This window comes from Triplophysa rosa, linkage group LG20, assembly GCF_024868665.1.
Source record: "Triplophysa rosa linkage group LG20, Trosa_1v2, whole genome shotgun sequence".
Classification (NCBI taxonomy): domain Eukaryota; kingdom Metazoa; phylum Chordata; class Actinopteri; order Cypriniformes; family Nemacheilidae; genus Triplophysa; species Triplophysa rosa.
The window spans coordinates 16196470-16217459 of record NC_079909.1 but is presented as its reverse complement, the minus strand read 5'-3'; the positions used below and the strand labels follow the sequence as shown (position 1 = coordinate 16217459).

The 20990-nt window shown below is 40.3% G+C and overlaps 1 protein-coding gene across 1 annotated transcript in view; it reads left to right on the top strand.

Annotated features, from left to right (window-relative positions):
* The window catches only part of pcdh17 (protocadherin 17), a 65058-nt gene that overhangs the window by 12650 nt on the left and 31418 nt on the right, over positions 1-20990 (top strand). The window contains exons 3-4 of the mRNA XM_057362299.1: positions 16621-16679; positions 16799-16971. Coding sequence (XP_057218282.1) covers positions 16621-16679; positions 16799-16971 — 232 coding nt within the window. The remainder of the gene's footprint in view (positions 1-16620; positions 16680-16798; positions 16972-20990) is intronic.

Below are 20990 nucleotides of genomic sequence, written 5' to 3'. Positions count from 1 at the left end.
CTGGGAAATTTACAGAGATCCACTTTTCACCTTTGAAGTTATTTGCATGGCTAAACTGTCTCTTCTTGCCCTGCGCTTTTCATAAACCAGCATTTCTTTTTTGAGGAACTTTTTTTTAATTTTCCAATGGACGTGTTGTTGGTTGCAACATCTTGACGTGTTACATGTTGTCAAAGAAAATACGTAATTAAAGAATTAACATTAGCATAAACAGTAATTTCGCATAGTTCTTGTTCCCTCAGTGCAACTTTCAGGCGAGTTCGCTTCGGCTCTCCCATCTTGCACTGAAATCAACCACTAGCTTCAGTGAACTAACCAAAGATTTAGTCCTGTTTTTCTAGTAAGGGTTTGTGTAGAGAAAGATGGCTGTCTTGGGTGGTATCGGATTTCCATGTGACAGAGCCGGCAGGTAACATAAACCCAGGGTCTGCGGCCCGGTCGAGTTTAACGAGGGAGCTTGTCAGCACTCGTGTTTTGTACACAGTCTTATCTGTCTACGGTTACATCTTTTCACCTGCAACCTTGCGTGGATGAGCTGAGGAGTGTCAAATCCCAATCCCAATGCCTTTTTTTACCTGAGGGAGGGGTTCAAACAGACCAATCACAGCGCTTGCGGACGGCGTACGGCCCGTGTCGAGTTGACGTGTTGTTACATTTTTGAAGGTTCGCGTGTCAGTCTACACGCAGCTACGCACAGCCTACAGTGTAGGTCCTACACACGAACATAAATTGCCCTCTAGATATTTATGAAAACCTTTTTAATCTGTCAAAGTAAGCCTTCGTGTCTTCTTTGAGTCGCACAGGTGCTTTGGTGAGTTTGTGAGAAAAAATACCAGATGAAAGGAAATTGTATTTCTAAAATGAGTCCACATTGTATTGCACACCACGTTGTATTGCATTACCTATTACTTAAAATAACATTTCTTAAATAACATTCTCCAGCAGTAATATTTCTAGAAAGGAACATACAATTTCCCATTGCATCTACTTTGTTCTAAACAAACTGGCATTGTGTTTACAGCTTTAGAACTCGTAAACACTTCCCAGGAGGACTTGCAGGCGTTATTAGACAACCAGATCTTTCCATGTTAAGGAAAGCCTTCATCGGCGCCCTTTTCCAGGTAGATCAATCCGCAGTCTCTGCACGGTTTGATTGATCCAAAGAGTGAGAGGTTCATAACCGGGTCGGTCCGGTTGGTGAGTTATTTTTTAAAAGGCCACTAATACACTCTGGGTTGATAATGGTAGTCTCTCTCTCTCTCTCTCTCTCTCTCTCTCTCTCTCTCTCTCTCTCTCTCTCTCTCTCTCTCTACACCCTTGCTCTGTTTGCTATCTCTCTGTGCTCTTGTCATTTCACATCAAATGTGAAGTGGCTCATGACGCTGATGACTAAATCCAAATTCCTTAGATTATCTTGTCACCATAGCAATTTTCGCACCTTTCCGTCAATCGATTCGTTAATAAATGAATAAAAAATCCCCCTCCATTGTAAGTCAGTGTTTTCATAACAAACACACTGTGCACTCGAGCCTGGCCGAGGTCACATTCAAAATCTCATATGGAATTTTATTCTGAACTGTTGAAGGCACAAGAATGAGTCAATCATTCCTCTTTATAGGATAAAGATGAGTGAGACAGGTGGAGGGCAGAAGAGGAGAGAGAAATCTATTGACTCAGAACCTTTAGCACCCTCAATCTCCCCTTTGAAGGTTGAAATTTGAGCGCGTTCAAAGGCAAGGTCAGCCGAGTTTATATCTTTAGATTATGCAATTGTTTCTTCAGGGGCTTGCTGATTAATTCCACATACTGGCTGACAGGGTCCTAATACACAGCGGACAGAGTTGCAATGGGACATTTTGACAGCCCTGCATTAAGCAAACCTCGCTTATATATATACACACAAACACACACACACGTACATATACACACAAACTGCACGTAGCTGACCCTGAGAGAAATGGAAATGGAAAGAGAAAGAAAAAGAGGGAGTCACCTTGGAGTAAAAGACAATTGTTTTGAATGCTGCCACAACAGTAAAGTGTGCAGGCTTTAGTGTGTGAAAGCTTGTGTGTTTGTGTATCAGTGAATGTGTGTGGGGCTTCTCTGTGTTGTTTTAGAGAGCGCTCTAGTGGCTTAACAATACTTCCTTTCATTATATATTTTCTTTGCCTATGAGTTGTTTATCATCTGCATGTGACCTAAATTTGTGGCTGGGTTGCTTAGTGGAGTTGGCAGTATTTTAATCTATATCAAAGCATGTTGAATTGCAGGAAAGGCTAGTGCAGACATGAAGGTAGTATGCGTCCCTACGGTTGGCTCATGGGAACTCATTTAGGTTGTCTGCTTTTGGTAGGGATTTTGTCATGCATTTGCAAAAGTCGGAAAGTCGGTTGCGTTGCTGTAAACTAGTTTAGAAAGAGGAGATCTGATTTGCCAATAGTATCCAGCTGCGGAACCACAGCTGCAGTTTCTGAACAGCGGTCAGAGAATGAGGGGGCGGAGCTTTCATTCTTAGACAAAGTCGCGCCACCTAGAGTCTTGGAGTGTGATTTGCTATTGTTACACGCGAAAACGTCATATTCTTAAATACGGCTGCTTTTCAGGTCTTACATGTGTGAGTTATAATAATACATTAAGGTATGGTACAAAAAGCCATTTAAAACATCAATCTTGTGTAGAATTATTGTATAATGAATGTGTTTCATTGTATTAACTTATTGTGTTCCTGTTGATGGTGTTAGAAATAATGTTTCAAACTTGAGGGCATTTTGTATGATTGTATTCGTTTTATTGTTTTAAGGTTAAAAAAACAGCAGCATTATTTTAAACGAAACATCATTTAAATCAAACATACATACTGTAAAACAAATTATAAAAATTACAATTTTTAATTTGACCAGTTTGGCTGGCTTAAACACACTGGCCGAGCAAAAAGGACAGTGGCAATTCCTGCAACAGTTGGTACATTGCTGCAACCCAGGTAAAGAATTACCTTGCTGAATCGTTGGATGTCTCTACAAGAGATAAATGCAAAACACAATTATATCAGCAGTGACAAATCCGATTAAAAACCTCGACGATAAGTAAAATCAACTCACAAACAATGCATATAACAAAGGGAAGTGGAATAAACTATTTATGGGTAGTTGATAGACTAAAATGCTAATTTTTATAATAACTATGAGTAACTATAAGGATAAATCTGCCATATGCTATTATATACAACAAATAAAGCCATTATTAAAACAATGCAATGTTAACATCTTGTTTTCTAAATTTTGCTTTGTCACACCATAGGACACATGTACGATTAATCCGCCAACTACCCTTATATTTCTTAAAATAAAGGTAATGCCCAAATACAATGTGCTCTGAAAAGTAATCGAACCATCTACAGAAAAAAATGTTCTGTACAATAAAACACGGCAACAACTTTAAACTTCAGTAAGTTGATACAGTCATGCACAAATTCAATATTTAACAAATAACGTCATATACGATCGTTATTTAATACAAAATTAAAAAGACATTGCACAAAACTCACCGTTTTCTCCGCCATGCTTGTCGTCAATAACTCCGCCATCACTTCCGTTCTGTAGCCGTGGTTCTGAAACTGCGGTTCTGAAAATGTTGCTGCGGTTCCACAGCTGGACATGTCTCTGATTTGCTGGGCTTGGAGATGTTTTACCCAGTGTTGGGTAAGTTACTCTGAAAAAGTAATTAATTACTAGTTACTAATTACATATTCAATAGTGCAATTAGATTACTGTACAAATTACTCTTTCCAAATAGTATTTAATTACTTATTACTAATTACTTTCTATATCCTACATCAACCTGCTAAATGACTAAATGTAAACCTTGGTTAGAATTGATTCAAGGATAGACATGAAACGGCTCTTTTAGTTCATTCAAATAAATAATATAAAACAACATAAAGTAGTATTATTAACAGACCAAAGTATTACAAATGTGAGAATTATACATTAAAGCATCGATTTTTAAGTTAGCCTTTGAATTTTGATGTCAGTTCCACTACTGCACACACATATATTACACAGAGTATTTAGTTTAATTACATCAGAGGTAACTGTAATTAAATTACAGACAAAAAAAGTGTAATCCCTTACTTTACTTGTTCAAGGGAATAGTAATTTTATTACAGTAACTAATTACCTAGTAACTAGTTACACCCAACACTGGTCTTACCACAAACTTTTCTTGCTAGTTTATCATTTTGTAATTAGTGATGCTTGCTAGGGCTCACACAAAGTTAGTGATATGAGCAAACACCACATTTTGAAAGTTTGTGGTTCATCATAAAGCAGGCATACTATTCTATAGACCACTTTGGAAAACAACACTGGTCCAGATGCACTTCTTGTTTCAGTTTGTAAACACTACACAAACGTTTGAACGAAAGACAAACCACAGAACTTGTATAACAAAATCAAAATGTTAAACACATATATTTATGATTTTATTGTACTGTATATGTGAGGGTAAAAAGGCATAACAAAAGAAGGGGTCTATATGTATAGGACATTTTAAACATCATAGCAACCTTTTTTGACAGTTTTTGAGGTCAACATCTATGTTCCCGTCTCTCATTACCATCTTCTTATAAACCAGGACTAATTAATCTGTTGCTGTAGAGTTGGATTATAGTGTTGAGATCTGGGGTCTTCACAGGCCAGTAAGAGATTAACGTTTTGCTCATCTGTTCTCTCAGCACATAAAATGTTGTGAAGTTACACTTTTCCTGAATTAAGTTTTCTCTTCAATTACTTTCTTTTCAAACCGCCTGTTTATTTAGTACATTTTTACACCCGTTTCACGCGAGGGCCAGCCGGTCTGTGGAGATTTCTGGTGTGACGGTAGAAAGCGGATTGGCGTGAAACAGCCTCTATTTTGAGAGAGCGTGTGAACTGCTGTGTTAGGAATTTCAGGGAAGAGGAGAGGGAAAAAGTGATATTTCATTCTCTCAGGCAGAACGTGTCACAGATGAGGTTTGGTGATACCAAGACAAACAGACCGGCAACCTAGTCAGCATCCTATTTTAAAGACCCCGTTTTTGTGGTTTTTAGTCCGTGCCTTTTAGCTTTGAAGCTATTTAAATGTTGGCATACTCCCAAATAAAATAGCTTTTAATTGCTTTATTTTCTAAGAAATTGTAGGGGAGACATTGGAGGCAAAATACAGTATTTTAATGAAAGATTTAAATATCCATTAAGTGTCCTGAGATTTTAAAGTGAAACCTTTGAGCATCACCTAAATTTATAGTATTTTTATCAGTTAGCAAGTAGAAAACCACGGTTAAAAACAGGAAAAATCTCCACTTCAGTATGAAATGGACAAAATGGCCCTAAAATGTGCTGCTCAAGCTATTTCACATAGAAATAAAGGTGTGCTGAACTGGCAGTTTTTATTATTTTATACTGTTGTCTGAGGTCTACTTATGACGTTAGCGTGGTTTTTACATTCGAAAACATAAAAATCAATAAGTAATAGGCTATTTTCTACCCTGGTTTTGAGGCCGGATGGAGAAACGCTCAGTTTTAATGGGCGTGCCGTATTGAAGACTTGGAAGTAAACGCCCACTGCTATGATTGGATAGCAGTTTGCGTAGTAAACTTAGTTGGAGCCTTTTGTGAACTGGGTTAGACACGTAACGTTAGGTTACACATTATCAGGACATATCAATCGATCTCTAACAAAGCAATAGTGACGCATAGTACAAATATGTTTTACTCACATAAGATTTCTGCGCCATTCCTATCGGATCCAATATTGACTGCACAGCACTGCTTTTTAATTTTAGTCTCTCCGCAAATCCAGCGCCTTGTTCACAAAGGAATCCATGGTGAAATGACGCGAACAAATGCTCAATGTTTCACCCACGTGAGCAGGAACGTACTTAAAAATAAACTTCAACCATGCATTCCTAATATCAGAATCCGAAGGAAGCGACGGTGTTCTTCCACAACCAGGCGCTGCACAATGTTGCATGTTTGTTACTTGGTCGCTCTAAATAAAAATAACAGTGAAAGAAATCCTCAGTTTTGCACATACAGTATGACACGGGCATGTGCGGATTAAGGTGGTCAGGGGCCCCTAGGCTGCTCTTTGGGTGAGGCCCCCCCCTCCCCTTAGGTGGCTTTCAGGTGCCTTTCGCGCTTGCAGTTTAGTTAGGAACGGGCCACGGTTTGCATGAAAGATCGCTAATGTAAAAGCTGTCACGCAAACTCAGGTGCATACCCGAATCCTGCGCATGTGCTTTAGCCGATTACAATGTATTTACTTCAATAAAACACATGTAAGAGATGATAGCGTTGGTAATTTACCTTGAATTTGAGCAAGTGAGCCTGCATTGTTTTGAAATATTACAGATGACATGATAAGCCAACTGCTGCAATAGCTAAGGATCAACCGCAGTTTCAACCGCGCAGCGGTTAACCTTTGTGTTTCACATTTTTGTCCTCCACTAGTACTTTCTGCACTGCAGCCTAGGCAAGCCTGTGCATTAATCCACGCCTGGACACGGGGCTAGCCGCTCTCGAGAGTGACAGGGTTGCCAGATCTTCACAGAAAAAAATATGCAAATAAAGACAAGACAAAAACAAAACTTAAAATGCTAATTGTTTATATATTTTATAAGACCAATAATTCTTAAAATCTGCAACAGACCATTTATTAAGACCTAAGTGCCGAGGCTTTTTGATCTAAGACCAAACAACAAGCATAAAAGCACTTATTAATAACAAACATGGCAACACAGCAAAAGTGCGCAGTGTGATGTAGCCTTCCGAGCATAAACACAACACAGTGCATATCAGCAGTTTAGTTTAAACTGACAGACAAAACAAATCTTTAGCCGAAAAATATGTCGCTATGGTTATCAGTTTGTCAATCATCTCAAATGCGGGAGTGTGTACTAATGTGTGGCTAAAGTCATTCGCGAACCAGTGGGCGAGGCTAGAAAAGTAGTCTTTAATATTTTTCTGTGGAGGCGGTGTTCAACCTGTTAGATAGGTGCATTCCAGGACATGGCGTTCGCTGAGCCTGGTGTCAATAACAGTTGTAATTTCAGTAACAAGGGCGTTTTCAGGTCTGACACTTACAGGAGTTTCACTTGAATACGATTCCCTCTTTGAGGTCTTAATTCATTGCCCCTTTAACATAATTATCTTTTTCTTTAAGAAGAGATTTGCAATAACAGGAGCAGTGCTCATAAAAGAATACCGGTATGAAGTTTTTGCTAGCTGATATGCTCATCAATGCATTAGTATTTTCAGTATTCAAATCCTGAGAGGGTTGCACATAAATAATCCATCATTTCTCCTGCAGAGATCAGGCTCATTCATTTGTTTGGGCTTCCCGATAAGTGCATGCAGATTCGTAGCGCTGGTTTCCTCCGTGCCCCGCATGCTCAGACGCACACACAAACAGAAGCCAAAATGCAGCGTGACTTGCATGACTCCTGGGGGTGGCTTAAGCAAAGCTGATGATAGTCTCAGCTCCCAAATCACTAACAGGTGGTCTGTAGTAAGACCGGGCTGTACACACCCTCTGCAGCCTGCATAAGGGGGTGGGGGTTTCAGCGGATGTCTTTTCTAAGGAAAGATTAAGAGGTCTTTGACCTGCTGTGCACTAGTTTTAACACCTTCTTTAGGAGAGTTAACCCTATTGGTGAGTGCTGTAAGGCTATTGGCAGAGGGGTTATCGTGCCTAAATAGGTTTAGCCCGGCATGCCTGTTATCTCCTCTGCTTTTGAAAGACGACCAAGTGTCGTTACCTCATCTCAACTCAAACGCAACTTCCAGAGCGCTGCTCGGGCGAACAGCTTCCACACGCTCCTCAGACCTCTTAGATACTTATCCAGTGATAATTTAATCTTCCACGTCAGGGCCGGAGAACCCTGACCACAGCTCCATTTAAGTTCCCAGCTGCAGCCTTTTAACGGGTAGCAGATAGGGCCAATATCGAGGTCGACGTCTAGTGGATGTGTTTTGCGGTTTTGGCTTTGGGTTTTTTCGAAAGGCCGCCATTACGTGAAATGGAAAAACTAATAACGGAGGCTCCAGCAACACGGAGAAACGTGTCGGGCACTTCCCACCGGCTTGTGCTGTGAAAGTTTGATGTAAAAGTTTAACGTTTGTTGGGTTTACATTACAACGTGTGTCTCGATATAGTTTTCCTGTCATGCCTCATTGTCTTTAATGAGGAGGTATGCTTTGGATCAAGCAGGTTGATGTAGCAAGCTGTTAAGAAGCTCAGGCGGGGGTTGAGTGTATTGATTTTTTTCTCTTCTAACTCTGTTGTCTCCACCGTAGGTTCTCCCTCCTTTTCATTTCTCCACACTTTCTCTCTTTTGGGCAGGGCTGCATGGTTAATGTAATTAATAATCACGTTTGCTTCCTGTATGTAATTTATTCTAAATTCTGAAAAGGCCAATGTGAAGTTGTCCATTGCAATGTTTTGATTTACTTTTGTATTAAAAGCAATCTATTAATTGAGGAATTAAGAGCTTAATTTTGTGTGTAGTCCACAATAAATTTCACATAATGGCAATATGGTTTCCCCGCATGAAAATTATTTTATTAATTATTTCAAAATCGTAATCACAATTAAAACCCTACTGTCCATATATTAAAGGGATAGTTCACCCAAAAATAATACTTCTGTCATTTCAAACCTGTAGGCCTATGACTTTTATTCTTCTGCAGAACACAAAAGAAGATATTATGAAGAACGTTGTTAACCAAACAACATTGAACCCTATTGACCTTCTTTTATATTAACGCAAACCACTACGACATTTCTCGAAATATCTTATTTGTGTATACAGGTTATGAACCACACGAGGATGAATAAATGATGACAGAATTTTTATTTTTACGTGAACTATCCCTTTAAAAGGTCCAGTGGGTAAACTGCCCCAGTGTCAAGCTAAAGGTAACATTTTTCACATTTTTCCTTACAGCGTAGAAGCCAAACGCTCCACAACTATTTAAAATAATTGACCGGTAATGCTGTGGAGAGGCCGCATTGTTCAAACATTAGCTTTTCTTCACACCGTGCTTTGTTCGGCGGTTTGGTTTGAAAGCGTCGATGTTTATGAATATAGGAGGCCACAGCGGACCAGATCAACCGCGTTTGTCTGGGAATGTTTGTTTTTGAAGTGCTCTAAAAGCTTTGTGCTCTTTCGAAGTGTCCTAGGGGAGGTCCGGACCACAGGTGGAGGAGAATCAGGAGAAATCCACAGTCTGTTGTGTTCAGAGGCTCTGGGCTTTCAGGAGCGACCTCGGACGATTAACAAATCAATTACACGCGGATGAATTTCACAACAGAGAGACGCACGCCGTAGCTCTGTGACCTCAGTGTGAAGCCGTGTTGATTCAAGGCACCCTGCGCTCCGACCGACCTCCGAGCGCTCTGCTTTAGCCATGCACCCAACAGGTGAACTTATCCAAGAACAGAGAGCAGATTTTGAGCATGTGTGTGTGTTTGTTTTTCTCGACCTGCACTGAAGCAGAAGTGTGCTTGACATTTCCAAGGCAGCGTTCTATTCTCGACAACATCTTTCTGCTCCCGCTCTCTCAAAAAATGACTTTGTGTAAATTACCCATCTTGGTTAGCATATTTTCCATTTTTGGATATTATCATCACTTATTCATCCTCACATGCTTTGAAACCTGTATCCCTCTTTCTTTTGTGGAGCACAAAAGAAGACATTTTGAAAAATGATTTTGTTTCAATACAATGGAAGTCAATGGGAGCCAATGTTGTTTGGTTACCAACGTTCTTCAAAATATCTTGTTTTGTGTACCACAGGAGAAAGTTTCCCCTGATAGTGGTTTAGCGTGCATGCAATAGTGCTGTTTACCATTCAAAAAGTCTGTGTATAAACACACTGAATATATGCGTAAGTGTTGATACCGCTCTATGTACTCTGATTTAACCGTAATTGGCTCCTGACTCCACGAATGGGCCCCAGTGAGTAACACCTTTTTAAAATTCTAATTACTTGAACACGCTTCATTCCCAAAAAATGAAATGATCTCGGCAGAAGTAAAACGTGTGGTGCAACGTGGGTTTTGCAGTTAAGTTGTCAGGGCAATCGCAGGGCACATTTCGGTTAAACCGTAGGCCTCTCTACTTGAAAGGGAATAATATAGAAAGACGAGGTGCACATGTTTGAGCAAATTCGTTTTGAGCTCAGGTTTTTTTCCCACTTACAAATGTTCCTGTCTATGAAAAGGTCTATCGCCCGTTCTCGCTCCCTCAGTATCCTTCATCCAAACCTCTTGCCTTCTTTTTCGCACGTCTTGCTCCCTAAGGCCTCTGAGTGGTTAAGCCATCCACAGTGTTTCGTCTCAGAGAGGCTATCCCTTGTATCACACCTCTAATGTGCTTAACCGGAAAAGCCAAGAGCTGGCCCTTCTCGGTCTCTCTCTCTCTCTGTCAACCTCTGGATCTCACTCTCTGCCCTGACTGTCTGCCTCAGGTCTCAACACCATGTCTTAAGTTTCCTAGAGGGGCTGACCATGAAAAATTACACTGTAAAAGCCTTTTTATATATCATAATGATCTTAAGAAATGTATTTTCCACTCCACTTGTTTTAAGAGCAGGGACCAAAGCTATAAGGACAAATTCAAAGTCAGACAGTCGCCCTCTCATTTGCGTCTGTTGTTAGCAGACTGAGACCCTTAACGGTCACTTGTTTTCTCATTCTGCTCATTCTAGAAAGGGACAATCTCTTTCTTTTTGTCTTTTTTTCTTTGTTTATGTACTTAGTTATGGGATTATGTTCTGCCCTATTCTGTTGCAAAGTGGAAATTGGTCTTATCTAGTATGTATGACAGTTGGCTTGGTCTGTATCTGTGTCAGCCGGACACGGGTGGTCTGGAGTTCGGACTGCCCCGAAGTGTTTATAATCCCGGTCGGGATTACAATAATATCTTTCTCTTGATTTTGAAAAGCAGGATTTGTAAAAAGAAATGGTGTTTCAGTACGGTTATTGCCCCTAAAATATACTATGTGGCTTAGATACGCATAAGGACTTGTTTTTTGGCTCTGATGGCCTGATCTTTAGTTATGAAGAGCGCTTAAATTGAAAATGTCTGTAATTGCTTTCAGAAAGGATTTGATATACTCAAATGACAAAAGAACAGAATTATGAAAAATGTAATGCTCTGTAATTGCAGATATTTCTTTAAATTGTAGCCTGTTTATCCAATGCATATAAAAACGTCCTGTTCATGCATTAAAACAACATTTATTCTTTAGGCATGGGGAAGCTTGAATCAATTTGGAAAACAAAACCAAACTTAAAATGTGAAAATCTCTTATAGTTCAGCATGACAGTTGGCTGTTACGCTCACAGATGGGAACGTTTTAGAACTGTGATACCTCTAAGTACAGCATCGTACATATGTGACACAGAGAGATTAAACTTCGCCATTAACTTTGACTCTAATGACGATTTATCCCGCAGGATCTGCACGCACATCAGCTCGACTTAAAACCTCAAATAACAGAAACCTGTGCAGCGCTGCTGTTACATTTAAAAGGTTCCCGTCAAATGTAAGCTTAGATAAAACGGATGACCTGCGGTGTCTGTTGGGCTCCGCGTAATTAATCTCGATGAATGTAACTCTGTCCACAGACGTCTAGAGTCATGTGGTGTTAATTTCAAAGGAAGCTATTAATTTTGCAAAACTTAAACTGGGAGACTGGGGCCGCGAGCAGGAAATGAACGACGGTGGCATTTTGGTTTGTTAAGACCAGACGACTGATAGGCTCAGTAACCACAGGAAAACACATGACCGGCTAATTGAATTTGATCACTTGGTAATGTAGCACAGAAATGACCTGATCAATGCTAGTGCCATTGAGCTACGCCATTCTCCATCTCTTCCTATAATGAATACGTCGGTTGGGCGAGGATCTGATTATTCTCTTATTCATTTGATTCGACGCGGCACGCGCGTGGGTGACTTGTTTCTGTTCTTGTTTGTTATGTAGTTGTAAACATCGATCGTCTTTGTTTATGAGGCTGTATTGTGTACGTTTCGCAAATACTGTTCCACCCAGGGGCTTTGTGTTTAAACAGCCAAACAAACAGGTGAAAACTCCCCCCGTTTGAGAAACCTTTGATTCTCAACAGTCTGTCGTGTCATGTGACTGTTTAGAACTCAATTAGCTTAAATCACAAGGGTGCACAAGCTTGTACTTCAACTTGTAATTGTACAATTCTGTGTAAATGCTTGTGCATGGCAAGCAATGCTAAATATAGCCATTCCAAAAGCCACATATAGTTTGTCCAAAATATCTTTCTACCTGGCCAATCTACAATGTGAAAGTGGTCGTTTTTCCTCATAATTCACAGACGCTCATCTCAGAGTTGTAATGTCAGACAGCAGAGGGCACATATCTGGCATGCTGGAATACCCAGATGCATTTTGCCAGCCAGGGAGCGCCAATGACGTTCGAAAGGCAGATGGGCATGTATGCTGCATAAGCATCCTTACCTTTCCCTCATGGCACCTTCTTCCACCTCCAGAGCTCTCCACCTTCTCCCTTACTGCACCTCTATATTTCTAATTCTGTTTGTCCTGTAAACTAACACGCTCGACTGTTGGTCATTTGTCTCCATTGAAAGAAGGCATCTGGTTGGTCACCGTGACAACACTCCAGAGAGGTACTGAGGGTTTACTGAAATAGATGAGCCATTTTCTGCCTCTCTCTTGAGAGTCTCGTTTTCTCGTACACACGCTTGCATGTACAGATTCTCTAGAGTTTCGCTGCTTCTTCTCAGTCTGGGAGCGTGAGGAGACTTTTTAAACCTGATGAGTAGGGAGGGAATACTTAACTATAGTTTGGGGACATATTTGTCTCTAAACGTTAGGCTAATCTTACATCTGGGGACATTCCTAACTGGAAAATAAATAAATAAGTATAAGAATGATAAATGCTGTAAAAGTATTGTTTATTGTTAGTTTGTGTTAGCTAATGCATTAAATAATGGAATGAAACTAATAGAAATGACAATTGGTTACAATTTTCAGAACACAAAAGAAAATATTTTAAAAAATGTGTTAACTGAACAACAGTGATATCAGTTGACTTCTATTCTATTGTAAGTCAATGCGTACCATTGTTGTTTGTTTACCAACATTATGCAAAATATCTTTTTTTGTGTTCTTCAAAAGGAGGACAGTCATACAGGTAATGACGATGGTGAGTAAAGGATGACAGCATTTACATTTTTGGCTGACCTATCCCTTTAACAAAAACAATCTTATTGTAAATTGTAACCTACTGTATGTATTTTGTGTTGATATAGATAGAAATGAGCAAATATAATTTTTAGATTTTGTTTATAAGGAGAGAGAAGAGAAATGAGATAAGGACAAAACACGGGTCGAATTCAAACCCGCATCTCCCCCATAACCACAAAAGCTCCATTTGTATCAAACATGAGCTGCTATAGGCCACAGCTTAGCGAAGCAGTGTCATTCTGCATTCTGGTGAAAATCTTTCCCAGAAATCAAATGTGTAAAGTTTTTCTTTTGTGTTAACAGAACAAACGGCAGCAGAACAAAAACATGCAGATGGGAAGCATGGGCTCTCCATTCAAAGCACCACCACAAAGCCTGCTGTTAACATTTGTAGAGCTCGATTAATGCAGCGCTGCAAATGGTGCACCAGTGCCCTCAATTAGGAGCTGCGGCTTTAAACACTCAATTAAAATGAGCATGAATTTAGTAACAGCGATAAGTAGTGCTGGGCGTTTGCTGTATTCTAGCCTGTAGTATGGACCAGCTGGAACAAACTTAAAAATGGCAGAAAAGGTGATATGGCGTGTCACGTCTCATTGAGGTCATGACCTATAGTCGTAAAAACTGACTGAATGACTTCTGAATTCTTATTCCTGTAACATACTTTTTTATTAGCTCTTAGCACCTGTTACAAAGCATTTATTTATAGCGGCTCCGTTGTTAATCTGCAAGGTTGTGTTGCATTGTTGTGATTGCCATTATTTGCAGGTCTGATGCTTCTGATAATGTTAATGATTTCGGATTTCTAAAGAAGTCACAGTTGACAGTGCACAAAAGAAAAGAAAGATGGAAGATACAGTATTGGTAAATAAGCAGCGTGTTGTGATGCAGGCTGCGTGGAGTCGTGCGTGACAGCGGACATGGCCTGTGTAATCTCAGGAAACTTGCGGATCTAGATTTAGACTGGTACTATCTTTGTTCTCTCCCTCTCTCTGGCTCAGACTCTCTGTCGAGGGGGAGTTTGCATACAGGCAGGATGTTGTAAAACACTTCCTCGGAAAGTGCTCTTATCAACCTTTTAAAAAGTAGACGTGTGGAGGTCGCGTTCCTGTAATGGTGTGCAACGCTTCCTGTGGCTGCCAAGGGCGCGCTGATGCCACTGTCAAAATTAACCATCGTCTTCCACTCTCACACCCCTGTGAGTAGGTTATTAATAGGGGATGTTTTTTACTAGTTCATATCTGTAGGCCTATTCTGTGAAATGGGAGTTAGATTTACAGCTGTGTGAATGTGTTCGTATAAACTTAAAGTTTCTTTCTTACCTTGAAAATCTCTGTAAAATCTTTTACAGGGGGTGAACTCACCCCGACCTCACCATCCCACACTAGACCTTTAAAGAGACTCTTTTCCATTTGAAATAACACAGATTTCTGTATTTAAAAAGAATTTCAGCTTTAATTGAACTGAGTTCCAATCACTGATTTAGCCTTTGATTCAGCTATGGCATCTGCGCTTTTCATCTGCGGCAGAGGTTGAAAGATGCGCGCCTTACCGCGATAGAGAGTCTCAACAAAGCCGCTTAAAGGTCATGGGGGGTACGGAAGGCCTACCTGACCTTTCCCACAATCCCCTCCTGCTGCGAAAGCGCCGTCTCGTTTCATTTCGATTGTCAGTTACATCACTGCACCGTTCAGATATATCCTTTTGAAGTCCAGCGGTGCGTTGAAGAAAAACATCATATCTCTCTCCAGCATAGATGTTTTTTCGACGGTTTAAGGTTTCAGAAGCGAAAAGAAAATTGAAAAGATAAACATGGCTATCAATCTTTGATTATATAGCATTTTGCCTTATCTAAAAGACACAGATCTGCTCAACTGGAATTTTACAGCCGCATCTTTTAAATGCCTTTGAAACAACAGGTGAGATAACACGTTTAGACGGCGGGCACATGTGGTAATGTCAGGTGTGAAAGCGTATGTTAGCGATAAAGAATGTTTTTGCACTGCATTACTGCACCATCAAGATGTCTGAGAGGTTTAATGGTGGTGACGAGAGAGTGGATGTGGATGGGAGGGGTGGAGGAGAAGTGAAGCAGTGCATTAGTGTTCCTCGCTCTTGTGTTTAGCCGTGTCAATATTGTCTGGACCACAGCTGAGCTCGTATTCTTTTTCCCTTCCACTTCGTATTGACTCTGGGTTGGAGCGCAAACACGTCGTAGCAACATTGATGTAACATTGAGCTGAGTAATTGAAACCCATAGGAGGGGGATCAGAGAGGGGCTATCGGTTTTTCCGTTGTCATCGGCCATTGAAGGGAGAGGAGTGAAAGAGAGATGGAGATAGATATAATTCTGTAAGAGTGACAAACCGGTGAAGTTTACTCAATAAAGCGCTTCTTACTACTCAGCTCAGTCTTTGTTTGGCGGGACTGATTGGTAGACGGTTAGACGCTCTCTGTTTTCATCTAATGATGACTGATAAGTGTTCTGTGCTGAAGTACACTTGCTTGCAGGATGAGCGTAAGCCTGAGTTTTAATAACATGTCCAAGTCATATTTCACCCCTTAAAAAACAAAATTCAAGTTTTACATCTATCAAGTTTTTTAGCATTGTAACATTTTGGCATTGTGTGCGTGAGCATAATTTAAACTGAAAAGTGGTTAAAATATGGTAGTGTTGTACGTTTATTTTTGCAAATTTCTATTTAGCATGATTGTGTTATATGTAATATTGTAAATAGTAGCTTGTATTATGAACAGTACAGGTGGCAGTTTGAATATAGAAGTGTGGGTATGAATTCGTAGGTGAGGGTACAAATGCTAAGTTGTAATGCTTTTTTTGTTAAAAATAAACAAAAATGAGTTACAGTATTGAAGTACTGTCTCCTTACCTTACCCTAATTTTCAATAGTTATCTTAAAATGATTTAAGCTTTGACACAAGGTTGTGAAAAATGTCATTTTAATGCCCTTTAAACATATTAGTAAGTAGTAACCAGTCATTTTTAAGCTGAGGTGGCGCTATAGAAACAAGCGTCTTGTAGCGTCTTGTTTAATTTGTCTATATTCCAACACATCCACCCCTCCCTTCCTTTTCTTTTTTCTATTCCACTTTTATTTGTATCTAACAGGTCATTAAGTTCACAAATGTGCAATTGAGTGTTTTAGATGTTTAATTAGCACGTTCCTTGACTAATTAAAATGCACAAATCTAAAGATTAAACCCCCTCCCCATTTTCTGAATAATTAATCAGTCTTTTTCACCAGGAGATTCTGTCGCACACCAGGACGCATTTCAATGTCGTACAAGACGTAAACTGTCTTCCTTTTTCCTCCACAGACAGACAATTTTCCAGCTGAGTCCAATTACATGGGTAACAGGCAGCAGTTTGTTCAAAGGTAAGGCCTATTTAATGCTTTATAAGCTGCGCTCGTCTCAAACTCTTGGGCACGTGTATGTTCTCGAGATACGCCGGCTTTCTATTCCATTTATCCATTTGATTGTTTTCATCTCGCAGCAGCTCCACGTTCAAAGATCCGGAGCGTGCCAGTCTCAGAGACAGCGGGCATGGAGACAGCGACCAAGCGGACAGTGATCAGGACACTAATAAAGGCTCCTGCTGTGACATGTCGGCTAAGGAAGCGCTGAAGATGAAGGCCAGTGGCCTGAAGCCGCAACCGCTTGAGCAGGGTAAGTCCTTCAACATTAAGATGCTTATTAAGAACTGAGGACGGCGTTGTTGAGAGGGGTGTCCGTTTTCTTTCATCAGTACTTCCTTCTTGTGTTGTCACGACACGTCTTTAGTGTTTGTCACTCCGTTTGCAATTATTCCGAATTTTTTTAGTTTTTTAGTCTCGTTTTTTGGCTTTTTTTAAAAGGAAACTTTTAGTACTTTTACTGTTGTGCCACTTTTGTGTGTGCCTACGTCTTATTTACTATCAGCTCGTAATTCAGTTTATACAGGAACTAAATTAGCACCTCTTGTAGCCTGAAATTAACATTTCAACAAAATAACACCTCTGTTTTATGTAAATGGTTTGGTAATGTTAACTATTACTAATACTTTTTTATTATTTTTAATGTTTAATATAATATTTTTTTACCAGATAATGTATATGTGATCGGCAAGCACAGTTCATTCTTATTTTCGGTCATATTATCAGTTAGTTTGCTCTCTTGGCTTGATGCTTTCATTTTGTTATTATTAGTAGCTCATCTTCCGCCGCCTCTCACGCTCTCCGTCCTATCTTCTGTCCTTTAGACTTTCTACTCTCCCCGTCCTCTTTCCCCATCTCTCATTTTCCCTCTCTCTTTCTTGTATTCTAGGCACGTTCTCGGTTTATCAAAGCAGGCAGGCCCATTATGATTTTATAAGCCAAACCACTCTAGCTTTTCCATTTAGCGAGTGCTGGTTAGACGCTCGGAGCCGCTTCTTAAAACTTTGATAATGGAACACGGAAAATGACTTATCATCCGGCAGGCCACGTTACATTCTCCACCTTGTTAAAAATGAATAATTATTCTCGGTCTCTGTTGGTAGGACAAATTACTCGTGACATGGGTGGAACAGTAACATCACAGATTAAAAAGACGTCCCGCGACCTCTTCCCGTTACACGAAGGAAGCGTGTAAAGATGGTTTTATTCATCTGCGCCCGAGTCGTGTTGAAGACTATCACACCGGCTGTATCTCTCATATGACGAAATGAAGGAAAAACAAAACAAGAGGCAAAGAGAATAAATGGGCCACAGAAAGCAATACATCAAATATAATGGCACAATTAATCAATAGAACAGAGGGGAATCTACCGCTATCTGAGTCGAGTACGCCAAGCCTGTCTGCCTTGTTTTGGCTGGCACGTGTGTTTTCTTTTGGATTCAGGAGTAGACTGAATGCACTGGCAAGAGAAATTGGCCAATTAAAGAGGCCCATATGTTTCATATTTTGAGAATGTAGTCATTTAATGGTGCATGGGAATGGCTGGAGAACAGCTGAAATTAGCTGGTTTAACGGTGTGATTCGCTTACATACACAAAGACAAGAGCCACAGCTACGGCGGTCTCATGTCCAACAAGCACAATAAGGACCTGAAGCTTGAACAAAGAAATACTGTCTGTGAGGATTACATTTTTGCATATGTTTTGACTGCTTTTGTATTAGTATAAGATGTTCAATGTAACTTAATTGTGATACTGACATACTGTATTACACTTAATGGATATTTTCAGATATTTCTGTTCAAGTTTATTCTTGCAAGGCTGTCCATTGAATTCAATACTACAAGGATTTTACAAATTTGTAAAATATGCATTTTTGAATTTGGCCTGCACTTTTATCCAAAGTGACTTACAGTGCATTCAAGCTCTACATTTGTTCAGTACGTGCGTCTTTTGTTCTGCTCCGATGTGAACGTTGCATCCATCCCAGACTCGTCTTCATTTGCGTCAAATTAAATATGCTGTCTAGTCTACGATATCAGATATCTTTTAGTGTAAATATATTTGTTCTCGTGGTCTCTCTGCTCTCAATTCTCTGTTTAGCTCCATCTTTACCTTTTTCATTTTTTTGCTACGCTCTCAATACAGATCAATAGTCATGCAACGAGACAGTTAACTTGGAACCGCTGCCTGTTTTGCCAATAACACTCCAGAGGGCTGGGATCTTCACATACACATACACACACACACACACACACACGCACCTACACACACACACACACACACACAGGCTTTGGTTGACTATCCCCGTGGGGACAGTCCATAGGCGTAATGTTTTTATACTGTACAAACTGTATATTCTATCCCCTATCCCTATCCCTAAACCTAAAGATCATAGAACACTTTTAGCATTTTTAGATTTGTAAAAAATATTGTTCTGTACAATTTATTAGCTTTTTTGCCCCTGGGGACCTCAATTTTGGTCCCCACGGTGACACGAGTCCCCATGTGTTGGTGTGTATTCAGGTTTAGGTCCCCACCGGGATATACAAACATGAACGCACCTACACACACACACACAGAGGCGGATGACACACGGAAAGCCTTGGCTGGTCTAGATATCCCCTGTGACTTCTCATAAGCTTTATCATCTCCAACATTAGACTGTTTTTGCTACCAGCAGCTTCTAAATCGGCGTTAAAATGCTTTGAGATGGATATTTTACAGTTACAATAAGGCTATAACGACAACATTGTAGCGAAATAAACGTTAAGTATCGTAACGCATATGCAGCATTTTATAGCCGTGTCATGTTTGGTTGAGTGTTATTGCAGGTGGTATTAGCAGGTTATGGTCAGTGGATATGAGTGTGTTTGGGTTTTAGAAGCCACTTGGGTTTGATGCATTATTTAGGAAACAAGAAGGGTTTCCCCAACTTTATCTCTATTGGAGCCTGTTTTTCTTTTCTTGCTCTCTCGCTCTCTCTCTTTCACCCTTTGTGCAGCCAGAAGCAACGAATACAGTAAACTGTTCTAGATGCATTTCTGGGTACGCGTCCATGCTTGGCATATTAACTAGCTGCTGTACCAACAACTGTTATCACTGAAGGTACATTTTGTATTCATGAGGGCAAAATTAAAGACAGATACCCGAATGAAAAGAGAAACAAGATTGTTGATCGTAATCTCTGTCTTCATCATGTATTTGTTATATTTTGCACACGCCACGCACACTTTCTCTCCTTTCGGCCCTGCAGTCTGGCTTGGTTCCGAGTTTTATGCGTCGGGTTTTATGCAGTGTGTGTGCGGTCTCTCCTTGGGCTGTGTATTAAGTCATAATTCAGTCAGAGAGAGAGCGAGAGAGAGAGAGAGAGAGAGAGAGAGGCCATGTTCACATAGAAATAAACAACAGAGGGTAGTAGAAGACAATACCCATCTCCCTCGCTCACTCTCTCTCACCATCCACTCTTAATTATGCTCAGCCTCTAGCGCAAACACATTCAGAGGAATCATAACTGCAAACACATATGCAGCGTGAATAGAATCGAAGTCCCTCATGGATGTAGTGGCATCCAAAACAAAGTTGCTTTTATCTGCCTTGTTCCTCACTTTCTCTGTGCTCTTAATTGGATCGGAACCAAGCTGAACAGACACGAGCTCTGTTCCAAAACCTAGCTGACAAGTTGCCTATCTAGGTAGCATTTTAGGGTGTCATATGAGTGCTCCCGATGGGAAGATATCCAAAAAGTAGGCGGAAACATTATCTTGCTTTTTAATGCGTAGTTTGGCTAAATTCTGGTAGAGCATTGTATAGAGTCTCCGTAGGCACGACAGTCCCAGAAGGCATAGGGAAATGTTTATTTTTCATACATTTTTCGCACAGTATTTGTGTGTACTGAGAATTGTGTTGTTAGATTAGCAACTTTGTGTGAAAATCAACTGTGAGCTCTTGTGCACTTTGCATGATGAGCGTTATTTTCAGCGGCGCAGAGCTGCACCATGTGAAGAGAATTCCAAATCAGACACATCAGAGATTATAGATAATAACAAGATGCTGCATTTCTATTACACTGAATGGAATAAGTGCAACCTTCAGTTTGGCCACTATTGCGACAGATGCCCCGCCTTCCAGTAAAAGAGCCAATCATCTCTCTAATGGAGGGGCTTGGAACCAGTGTCGCACCTTTGCACATACACAGCCGGTGGATCAACCTGGAAAACAACCAGTTTTTCAATTTAAACAACATATTGACCTTCAACAACCTGACCTCAA